The sequence below is a fragment of the Artemia franciscana genome, chromosome 4 (assembly GCF_032884065.1).
Source record: "Artemia franciscana chromosome 4, ASM3288406v1, whole genome shotgun sequence".
Lineage (NCBI taxonomy): Eukaryota > Metazoa > Arthropoda > Branchiopoda > Anostraca > Artemiidae > Artemia > Artemia franciscana.
In genome coordinates, this window is record NC_088866.1 from 61,657,990 (window position 1) to 61,669,778 (window position 11,789).

At 38.1% G+C, this 11,789-nt stretch overlaps 1 protein-coding gene across 1 annotated transcript in view; it reads right to left on the reverse strand.

Annotated features, from left to right (window-relative positions):
- The window catches only part of LOC136026688 (omega-amidase NIT2-like), an 84,540-nt gene that overhangs the window by 71,632 nt on the left and 1,119 nt on the right, over positions 1-11,789 (reverse strand). The window contains exon 2 of the mRNA XM_065703433.1: positions 3,003-3,149. Coding sequence (XP_065559505.1) covers positions 3,003-3,149 — 147 coding nt within the window. The remainder of the gene's footprint in view (positions 1-3,002; positions 3,150-11,789) is intronic.

Below are 11,789 nucleotides of genomic sequence, written 5' to 3' on the forward strand. Positions count from 1 at the left end.
TACACAGAACCCTACTGTTGAAGTTTCAAGCTCCTATCTACAAAAATGTGGAATTTTGTATTTTTTCCCAGAAGACAGATCACGGATGGGTGTTTATTTGTGTGTTTGTTATTTTTTTTGTTTTTTGTTTTTCCAGGGGTGATCGTATCGACCCAGTGGTCCTATAATTTCTCGAGAGGGCTCATCATAACGAAAATTAAAGGTTCTAGTGCCCTTTTTAAGTGACCAAAAAAATTGGAGGGCACCTAGTCCCACCTAGGCCATTTTGTTCAGCATAGTCGAAAAACAGAATAATTATGTCTTTAGGTACGACTTAATCCCCCACAGTCCCCGGGGGAGGGGCTGCAAGTTAAAAAATTTGGACCATTGTTTACATATAGCAATGGTTATCGGGACGTTTACAGACGTTTTCAGGGGAATTTTTTCACGTTAAGGGGGTGTTGGGGAGGGGGTTACTTGGGAGGATCATTCCATGGAGGAATTTACGATGAAGGAAGAAAATATCCATGAAGGGGCCGCAGGATTTTCTAGCGTTATTTAAAAAAACAACAATGAGAAAATAAATAAAAAAAAGTTGTTTCAGGTGGAAGTGAGGAGCAACGTTAGAACCTAAAACGAACATAAATTAGTATATAAGGGGGTTTTTCTCCTCCAAAAATCCTCACTCTTTACGCTTAAGTATTTTTTATTAGTTTCAACTTTTTATTCTGCGGCCTTTGTGATTCAGTGGTCATTCTTAAAGAATTGGGACCAAATTGAAGCTACAGTGTGAAGAGCGAGGTATTGACCTCATATGCATAATAAAAATATACAAATATAGAATTTCATTACGTAAGTTAATTCGTAAGTTACGTATATTTATTGCTCATAAAAACGTTCGTAAAAAAGTTCTAGTTGTCTTTTTAATTAACCAAAAATAGGAGTGCAACTAGGTCTCCTCTCCCACTCCTGTTTTATCAAAATCGTCCGATCAGAACTACGAGAAAGTCGTTTAGCCAAAAAAAAAATAATAATAGGCAAATTTCATTTTAATTATTCATGTGAGGTGAGCCAAAATAAAAAAATGCATTAATTAAAAAACGTTCAGAAATTAAATAAAAAAAAAAAAAAGTTGTTAAACGGCAAGTAAGGAGCGACATTAAAACTTCAAACGAAGAGAAATTATTCCGTGTATGAAAGGTGTCGTCCCCTCCTCAACGCCTCACTCTTTACGCTAAAGTTTTTTATTGTTTTAAAAAACAGAGTTGCGAGAAAGAGTCAAACTTTAGCGTAAAGAGCGAGGCGTTGAGAAGGGGATGACACCTTTCATATACGGAATAATTTCTCTTCGTTTTAAGTTTTAATGTCGCTCCTTACTTGCAGTTAAAAAACCTTTTTTTCCAAAAAATTGGAGGGCACCTAGGCACCTGAGATAGCCATTTTATTCAGCGTAGCTAAAAAACCTTATAACTATGTCTTTGGAGACAACTGACTCCCCAACAGTCCCCGTGGGAGGGGCTACAAGTTACAAACTTTGACCAGTGCTTATATATAGTAATGGTTATTTGGAAGTGTACAGACGTTTTCAGGGGGATTTTTCGGTTGGGGGAAGGGTTGAGAAGAAGAAGATATGTTGGGGAGCTTTTCTTGGTGGAATTTATCATGGGGGAAGAAAATTTCCATGAAGGGAGCAGAGGATTTTCTAGTTTATTAAAAAAAAAACAATGAAAAAATAAATATGTAAAAGTTTTTTCAACTGAAAGTAAGGGGTAGCATTAAAACTTAAAACGAACAGAAATTATTACGCATATGATGGACCCGCCTCCTCCTAATACCTTGCTCTTTACGATAAAGTAGTTTTAGTAAATTCAACCATTTATTCTGCGGCTTTTGTGATTCAGGGGTCATTCTTAAGAAATTGGGACACAATTTAAGCTTTAGTGTAAAAAGTGAGGTACTAACGAGGGGGTAAACCCCCTCATATACGTAATAAAAACATGAGAATACAGAAGTTCGTTACGTAAGCTAATTTATAAGTTACGTATATCTTTTACTAATAAATACATTCGTTAAAAATAAAAAGTTCTAGTTGCCTTTTTAATCAACCAAAAAATCGGAGGGCAACTAGGCCTCCTCCCCCACTCCTTTTTTTCTCAAAATCATTCAATCAAAACTATGAGAAAGCCATTTAGCCAGAAAATGTAAATATACAAATTTTGTTTCAATTATTCATCTGCGGAGAGCCAAAATCAAAACATGCATTCATTCAAAAACGTTAAGAAATTAAATAAAAAAAAACAAGTTTTTTTAACGGAAAGTAAGGAGCGACATTAAAACTTAAAACGAACAGAAATTACTTCGTATATGAAAGGGGCCGCTTCCTCATCAACGCCCCGCTCTTTACGCTAAAGTTTTTTACTGTTTTAAAAAGTAGAGTTAAGAGAAAGAGTCAAACTTTAGCGTAAAGAGCGGAGCGGTGATGAGGAAGCAGCCCCTTTCATATACGAAGTAATTTCTGTTCGTTTTAAGTTTGAATGTCGCTCCTTACTTTCCGTTAAAAAAAACTTGTTTTTTTTATTTAATACATTAAAATATCAGCTCACAGAAAACTGCTTGTATCCCAAAAAGAATTAGAAGCGTATATATGCACAGCTCATAAGTTTGAGTGACATTAAAGTAGGCTACATTAAAAAAAAAGTCACATAAACGGAAAAACGGTATTTTTAAAAACTGAACCATGAGATATGCGAATGTTTTTGTTTTAAAGCGATTTCAAGTACGGATTAAGTTTAACAATATGGGACTATACAGCTAGATGTTTCTTCCAAAGACACATTCAACTTCAAAAGTTTTGCAATGTCATTAAAGTTCAAGTTGCTGAATTCCACTATATTTAAGGAAATCGTAGTAAAACAGATAGCCATAAGAAGAGTTTCAAGGACAAGTATTCAACCATTATATTCTTTAAAAAAAAAAACTGTCTTTCAAGCCATCTTGCCTATATCATAAAAGGGCCCACGTACCTGCGCCGTAAGGAGAGTTGAAGCATTCAGGCAGGGAAACTACTTTAGCACCATCACTGGCAGCTCTCGCGACAAGATTTGCAGCCCGTTGTAAATTCAATGCTTTGTCTGCACCAGATGCAAGCTGTATAGCAGCAAATCTGAAGCCTAGAACACAAAAAGTTAAAAGCTTAAACTAAACGGAGGTTCTCTAGTTTTCGGTAGCTTTTTTTTAGCTGAATCACAATACGTAGGTTGTATGCAGGTTTTCAAAAGGCCGGATCAGCAAAATCCTTCAATATCGAACGGTTTGGTGTGTGAAGTTGAAGCTTACTGGGCTTGCTGTGGGGGATTTTGAACTAACTAAGAGACAATATTTGCATTCTACTACTGCTACTATTAGGCCCTAAGTGCATACTACTACGACTATTTGAATCCTACTACTACTACTGTTAGGACATAAGTACATACTACTACAAATGCTACTAGTAGCAGTATTGCTATGGCTGTTAGTGCTACTATTAATAAGACTATTGGGATTAATGTGCAAAATTTTCTGGGACTTCAGAGGGAAATAGTGGGTTAAATAAAAACACATTGTGGAATTCCAAGTTGATTCAGTGCTTTTTTTTGCTTTTTTTTTCACACTTTTCCTATGCTTCTACTTCTCGCTCTCAGGAAAAATGCTCTCCGAAAAGGGATGCAGTATTTAGAAAAACAATGAATAAGAGAATAAACGAAAAGTGATGATATATAAGAAAAAAACAATGAAATTTGGGTAAATTTATGACAGTTGATATAACTGACTTACCAGTAAAGTGAACATACAAATTGATGCCTTTTTTTATGCTCTCTACGAATATAATAATCGCTTCTACTGCGAAATCTAATTCAAGCACTCTTTGACCTAACCTAACCTAAACTAACCTTATTATAAATAATTTTAGTACTGGGAAAATGTAGTATTATTTTGTCGAAAACGACCGAGAAAACGGCGCTGACAGTATTACTTTATCGGAAAACGACCGGTAACATATACTTTAATTGAAAATTTGTCATTTTTAAGAGCTCAAAAAGTGCTTAAAATTGAATTCGCAGTAGCAGCGATTATTATATTCGTAAAGAGAACAAAAAAGGGCATTGAGTGGTATATTCACTTTATTGGTAATTCAGTTATATGAACTGTCATAAATTTACCCGGATTTGTAGCAGAATACCAATTTTCAATATGGCTTACGGTAAGAAAGTCTGCGTCGACATACCCAGGACTGGATTTACCGATAGTCCCATTAGGCCAGGGCCTAGGGGAACACAATGCCAGGGGGCGCAATAAATTATCACTGAATGATTTTTTTTCTTAACGAAAACTGGACCAACGCTATTTATCGTCAGTGCCAGGTGTAGTCCGCTGCCTTGCAGCCTATTCACAGAAAAATTATTTTAAAACAACACAGAATTCTATGGCCGCTTATAAACTGTCAGATTTCTCCCAAGAATCGCAGCTGAGAGTTGGGTATCACCTCTTTCATTCATTACTTTCTGCTCATCAGTTGCGTTCTGTTCAGTGTTTCCACTATCTCCTAATTTTCGGGGACTACCCCAAAAATCGCACAAAAACAGAGCGGCGAAAATGCTTGAGCCTAAGAGTGTCAAAGCTTTAAATCCTGCCCTGGACATACCCAACCATAGGAGAGTACTGGCCAAGTGCCAAAACGAAATTCAACCTGAATTCAAAAGATATCCATGGAAAAGCTCTCTGTTTTGCATGGGTAAAATAGAGAAATGATTAGAGAAAGGTTGAAATTGCTACGACACCTTCTGCAGATGAAGGATGACAGATTGCTCAACATCATCCTCGTCAGACAAGCGTCTAGGGCCAAACGAGAAACAGGTTGTCCCGGAATGGGATGCGAGGATGTCCCAAGGAAATATTTAAGCGAAAGGAGAATTTCTTTGGAGGATGTAAAGAGCGAAACGTACGTAAGTATTATACCAACCACATTTTGTTCTTGATCTGTTGCAAACCGGGTTCTCTGTGTCCACTAGGAGACAATTAGCTTAGCCTTTGTGAGATAAACTACTATGCAGATAATTTTAATAAAATATTTAATATATAGAATTGGTTAAGTTAAGCTAGGTATTTAATATAATTCGTTCTGGGCGGCCTATTTTCCATAATTCTCTGGTGTAATTAATTTTTGTTACTAAATGATTATATTTTCATCATTTTTCGGTATATTTAATTCGGATCGACCTAACTTCACTTCTTGAGTGTGGTCGGTATAACACGTAAGTACCGACCGAAGGTTAAATTGGGATGGATAAGGAGCATGCGTAGCTGTGTTGGCCTCAGGAGCCTTGATGCTGCAGTCAGTTGTTAGTAGTAGTAGTAGTTAGCAATGGGTATGAATACTATGACTAATGTGGGGGTAAAGATTATTTATTATGCAAATGAATGTTATATTAAGGTTCACGATGCAATCCTGGGTAATTATTTGCACATTAGGGGGGTGGAGGTATATGCTCTGTACATATATAGCTTCTAACAAGAGCCAAGATCCCATATGGCACTTTTGACTAGGTTGAAAGAGCCAAGAGCTTCTTCCCACCAAGTTTCATTACGATCTCTCCACTCTAAGCGTTTTCCAAGTTTTCCGGTTTCCCCCTCCAACTCCCCCCAATTTCACCGGATCCAGTCGGGATTTAAAATAAGAGTTCTGAGACACGAGGTCCTTCTAAATATCAAATTTCATTAAGATTCGATAACCCGTTCGTCAGTTAAAAATACATCATTTTTTTCTAATTTTTACAAATTAACCGCCCTTGCGCTCCCTCCTGGATGGTCAAACCGGGGAAGCAACTATTTCTAATTTCATCTGGTCGGGTCCCTGATATGCCCCCTTCCCACAGCGATTGCTATATTGATCACGTATCTAGTTTCGAATCTTCTTCATGTAAAAATTGGGGTTGTCCGAGATTCGAACCTGAGACCTCTCGCACCCTAGGCGAGAATCATTCCCCTTGATCACAATCCATACTTAAGAACTATATTGTTCACTCGCTCCCCTCCTCCCCAGATGGTCGAATATTTCTAATTTAATCTAGTCTGGTCCCTGATACGCCTGCCAACTTTCATCTTCCTAGCTTATCTGGAAGTACCCAAACTAGCAAATCCCCCCAACTCCCCCAAAGAGAGCAGATCTGGTCCGATTATGTCAATAACGTATCTAGGACATGAGCTTATTCTCCCCACCAAGTTTTATTCCGATCTCTACAATCTAAGCGTTTTCCAAGATTTCCGGTTTCCCCCTCCAACTCCTTCCAATGCCATCCGGTCGGGATTTAAAAAAGAGTTCTGAGACACAAGACACAAACATCTGATCCCCTTTCGTAAGTTAAAATTACCTCATTTTTTCTTATTTTTCCGAATTACCCCCCCCCCCAAGTCCCCCAAAGAGAGCCAATCCGGTCTGGTTATTTCAATCACACATCTAGGACTTCAGCTTATTCTTCCAACCAAGTATCATCACGATCTCTCCACTCTAAACGTTTTCCAAGATTTCTGGCTTCCTCCTCCAACTCCCCTCAATGTCACCGGACCCAGTCAGGATTCAAAATAAGACCTCTGAGACACGATATCCTTCTAAATATCAAATTTAATTAGGATCTAATCACCCGTTCATAAGTTAAAATACTTCAATTTTTCTAATATTTCTGAATTAGGTCCCCCCAACAAGAGCCAAGAGCTCATATGGCACTTTTGACGAGGTCAGAAGAGCCAAAAGCAAAGAGTTCTTCCAACCAAGTTTCACCCCGATTTCTCCCCTTTAAGCGTTTTCCAAGATTTCGGGTCCCCCCCCCCAACTCCTCCCCATGTCACCGGTTCCGGTCAGAATTTGAAATAAGAGCTCTGAGACACGATATCCTTCTAAATACTAAATTTCATTAAGATCTGATCAACCGTTGGTAAGTTGAAAATTCCTCATTTTTCTAATTTTTTGAATTAACCATCCCCTCACTCCCCCCCCCCAGATGGTCGAATCGAGGAAAATACTATTTATAATTTAATCTGATGTCGGGTCCCGACACCTGCAAAATTTCATCATCCTACTTTATCTAGAAGTGCCCAAACTAGCAAAACTGGGTCCAAGAGACCGACGGAAAATTGCGATCGCTATATGTCACTTGGTAAATAACAAGTGCCATAAAAAATTCATGAATTTCTTAGAAAAACAAGGAAAGAAGTGAAGATTAAGGTTCTCAACCTACAAAATGTGTTAACTATGATTATTTTACATATTATGGATTAAGAATTGTTTTCTTAACACGTTTCCTTATATCCAGCAGGACTCATAGGCTTATAATACTGGTTTGGTTGGCTAATCTAAAGATATGCATACATACATTGTCAAATTAGCCATTTGGTGGTATCCCGTTTGTAATAGTAATGAGGCCAAATTATCCCATATACAAAATGTTCCCAATTTTGTAAGTCCACCAAGCACTAACCGTTAACGTCTGCTTTCAAATAACGTCTAAACTTCAGAATTCAAACAGTAGAATCTACGTTTTTCTCATTATCATCTAAGGATATCTAAACATAAGAAGCTTCAAAACACATTTCCATCCACCATAATTGGGTATTAGAGCTCCATTCCCATTCTCCAGAAGGAAAAAACTATAATCTTCACAAAACTACCATAAAACGTTTCAAAATAAATACTTAGGTACTTGTGTATTAGCCATTACATACTTGAGAAGTGAAGTTAGGTTAATCATACTGAAGTATACCAAAATATGATGAAAATATAATGTTTTAGTAACAAAATTGTGGAAACTAGAACAAAGAATTATGGAGGGGGGGTACATATTATGTTAAATACCTAACTCAACCCAACCAAAATGCAATCTCTATATATTGAATATTTAATAAAAATATAAAAACAACGTAGATTTCAACTGAGCCTAATCTAATTGTCTCCGAATACTGACAGCTATAAAAGGGTTATTGTCTGATCTTACAGATCCAAATTCTCGAGTGTGTACTGACTAACAAGGAAGTACCAATACTTGTGTCATTCCTTGAGGCGTATGAATAAACTTTAACACCCCTCCCCTTAGGTCTAAACATATGCCAAGAATTGTATACACGCGATGACATTTCTGTATGTGGGAGGATCTTCCCATGGAGGAATTTATCATGAGGGAAGAGAGCTTCTAAGAAGGGACTGCAGGATTTTCTAGCATTCTTTAAAAAAACAATGAGAAAAAAAATTGCAGGAAGTAAGGAGCATCATTAAAACCTAAAAAGAACAGAAATTAGTACATAAATAAGGGGGTTCATCTCCCCCACAATACCTCGCTCTTCGCGCTAAGGTATTTTTAGTAATTTCAACTATTTATTATACGGCCTTTGGGATTCAGGGGTCTTTCTCAAAGAATTGGGAAAAAATTCAAGCTTTAGTGTAAAGAGCGAGGTATTGACTAGGGGGCGACCCCCGATATAGGTAATAAAAATATACAAATATAGATGATCATTACGTAAGTTACGTATATTTGTTACTAATAAAAACGTTCGTAAACAAAAGCTAAGAGCTCATATGGCACTTGTGACGAGGTCGAAAGAGCCAAGAACTCATATGGTATGAGCTCTAGCAAAATTCTAAGAATCAATAGGTTGCTTTTAAAGGAAAATCAGAGGCTTGGTACCGGTTGGGATTAAAATAAGAGCTCTGAGTCACGAAGTCCTTCTAAATATCAAAATTCATTAAGATTCGATCTTCCACTCGTAAGTTAAAAATGCCTCAATTTTTCTAATTTTTCCTACCCCTTCAGCCCCCCAGATGGTCGAATCGGGGAAAACGACTTTATCAAGTCAATTTGTGCAGCTCCCTGACACGCCTACCAATTTTCATCGTCTAGCACGTCCAGAAGTACCAAACTCGCCAAAGCACTGAACCCCACCACATAACTCCACCAAATAGAGGGGATACAGTCCGGTTACGTCAATCACGTATCTACGATATTTATAAGCGTTTTCCAAGATTTCCGGTTTCCCCCTCAAAATTTGAAATAAGAGCTCTGAGACATGAGTTCCTTCTAAATATCAAATCTCATTATGATCCGGTTCTGAGACATGAGTTCCTTCTAAATATCAAATTTCATTAAGATCCGGTCACCCGTCCTTAGGTTAAAAATACCTCAATTTTTCTGATTTTTTCAAATTAACGACCCCAGCTCCCTCAAAGAGAACGGATCGGTACCAATTATGTCAATCTCGTATCTATAACTTGTGCTTATTCTTCCCATCAAGTTTCATCCCGATCTCTCCACTCTAAGGGTTTTCAAGATTTATGTTTCCCCCTCCAACCCTCTACGTCCCTGGATCCGATTCGAATTGAAAATGGACCATCTGAGACATGGGATTCTTCTATATATCAAGTTTTATTAAGATCCGATCACTCATTCGTAAGATACCTCGATTTTCACGTTTTCCAAGAATTTCGGTTTCCCCCTCCAACTCCCTTCAATGTCACTAGATCTGGTCAAGATTTACAAAGAGAGTTCTAAAGTACAAGATCCTTCTAAATATCAAATTTCATTAGGATATGATCACCCGTTCGTAAGTTACAAATTCCTCATTTTTTCTAATTTTTCCGAATTACCCCCCCCCCCCAACTCCACCAAAGAGAGCGGATTCGGTCCGGTTAAGGCAGTCACCTATCTTAGAATTCCAAGATAGAAGCGTTTTCCAGGATCCCCCCCCTGATGACACTGGATCTGGTCGGAATTTCAAATAAGAGATCTGAGTTTCGAGGTCCTTCTAAATATGAAATTTCATCAAGATACGATCACTTTTTCGTAAGTCAGAAATACCTCATTTTTATAAAAAAAATTAATTAACGCTCTCCCCCCAAACTCCCCCAAAGAGAGCAGATCCGTTCTGTCAATCCCCCCCCCAACTCCACCAAAGAGAGTGGATTCGGTCCGGTTAAGGCAGTCACCTATCTTGGACTTTCAAGATAGAAGCGTTATATCAATCCTTTATCAAGGACTTGTGCTTATTTTTCCCACCAAATTTCATCCCGATCCCTCCATTCTAAGCGTTTCCCAAGATTTTAGGTTCCGTACCCAACTTCTCCTTCGCCGGATCCGGTCGGGATTTAAAATAAGAGCTCTGAGACACAATATCCCTCTAAACATCAAATTTCATTAAGATCTGATCACTCCCTCGTAAGTTAAAAATACCTCATTTTTTTAATTTTTCAGAATTAACCCTCCTCCCCCAACTCCTTAAAAGAGAGTGGATCCGCTCCGGTTATGTCAATCACGTATCTAGGACTTGTGCTTATTTTTCCCACCAAGTTTCATCCCGATCCCTCAACTCTAAGCGTTTTCCGAGATTTTAGGTTCCCCCCTCAATTCCCCCCAATGTCACCGGATCCAGTCAGGATTTAAAATAAGAACTCTGAGACATGATATTCTTCCCAACTTCAAATTTTATTAACATCCGATCACTCCTTCCTGGCACGTACGTAGGAATTCGGGGGGGGGGCAAAACTTTCGAAACAGCAGATAAAAAGTAGCACTTTTTTTAATTCAGTAATGCAAAAAGCGCGTATATCGGAAAATACAGATTAACTTTAATCTGTTGTATTGTAGCGGATGGGGGGGGGGAAGAAGACAGAAGCCTCAAAAGTACGTTTTAGGCGCAGGTTACGTTCATAGTGATTTAGAACCAGTGATTAATCTATTATATCCCACTGAAAGGGAAATTTTAGTGTTAACAGTACAATATGGGTGCTGTGGGGGTAGTTCTTCTATTGCAAAAACGTAGATTTTAATGAAAAATGATAGTTTCCAAAATTGATCCATTAAAAGCTGTACTTTATCCTGAAAAGGGAGGATAAACGCCCTAATATCAAGGATAATTCTATTTTGCTGTGGAAAGCAAACTCTCTTTACAAAAAAATAACAGTAAATAGCTAATTATTTCAAAGAGGGTAAAAATTTAGACAGAAAATGATTAATAATTGGGCAGTGACTTGACCAGACAATTGCATGCTGTAAAATCCCCCAAAACAGGCTTCACACATGTATCTATATTCTTAATAAATGTCCTACTTTTGCCAGAAATCCCAAGAAACCATGGGGAAATTAAACATTTCCCAGTTGTTGTCTTTTTTTTTTGGGGGGGGGGGGGCCCTGCGTACGTGCTAGACTCCTTCGTAAGTTAAAAATGCTTCGTTTTTTTTAATTTTCAGAATTAACCCTCCCCCCAACTCCCCTAAACAGAGATGATCCATTCCGGTTATGTCAATCACGTATCTAGGACTTCTGCTTATTTTTCCCACCAAGTTTCATCCCGATCCCTCCATTCTAAGCGTTTTCCAAGATTTTAGGTCCCCCCCAACTCCCCCCAATTTCAGCGGACCTGGTCCGGATTAGAGACACGATATCCTTCCAAACATAAAATTTCATTAAGATCCCATCACCTGTTCGTAAGTTAAAAATACTTCATTTTTTCTATTTTTTCCGAATTAACCGACCCCCCACTCCACCCCCCCCCCCAGATGGTCAAATCGCGAAAACGACTATTTCTAATTTAATCTGGTCCGGTCCCTGTTACGCCTGTCAAATTTCATCGTCCTAGCTTACCTGGAAGTGCCTAAAGTAGCAAAACCGGGACAGACAGACCGACAGAATTTGCGATTGCTAATAAATTGCCAGGTGCAATAAAAAACAAAAAGTTCTAGTTGCCTTTTTAAGTAACCAAAAATTGGAGGGCAACTAAGTCTCCTCTCCCAC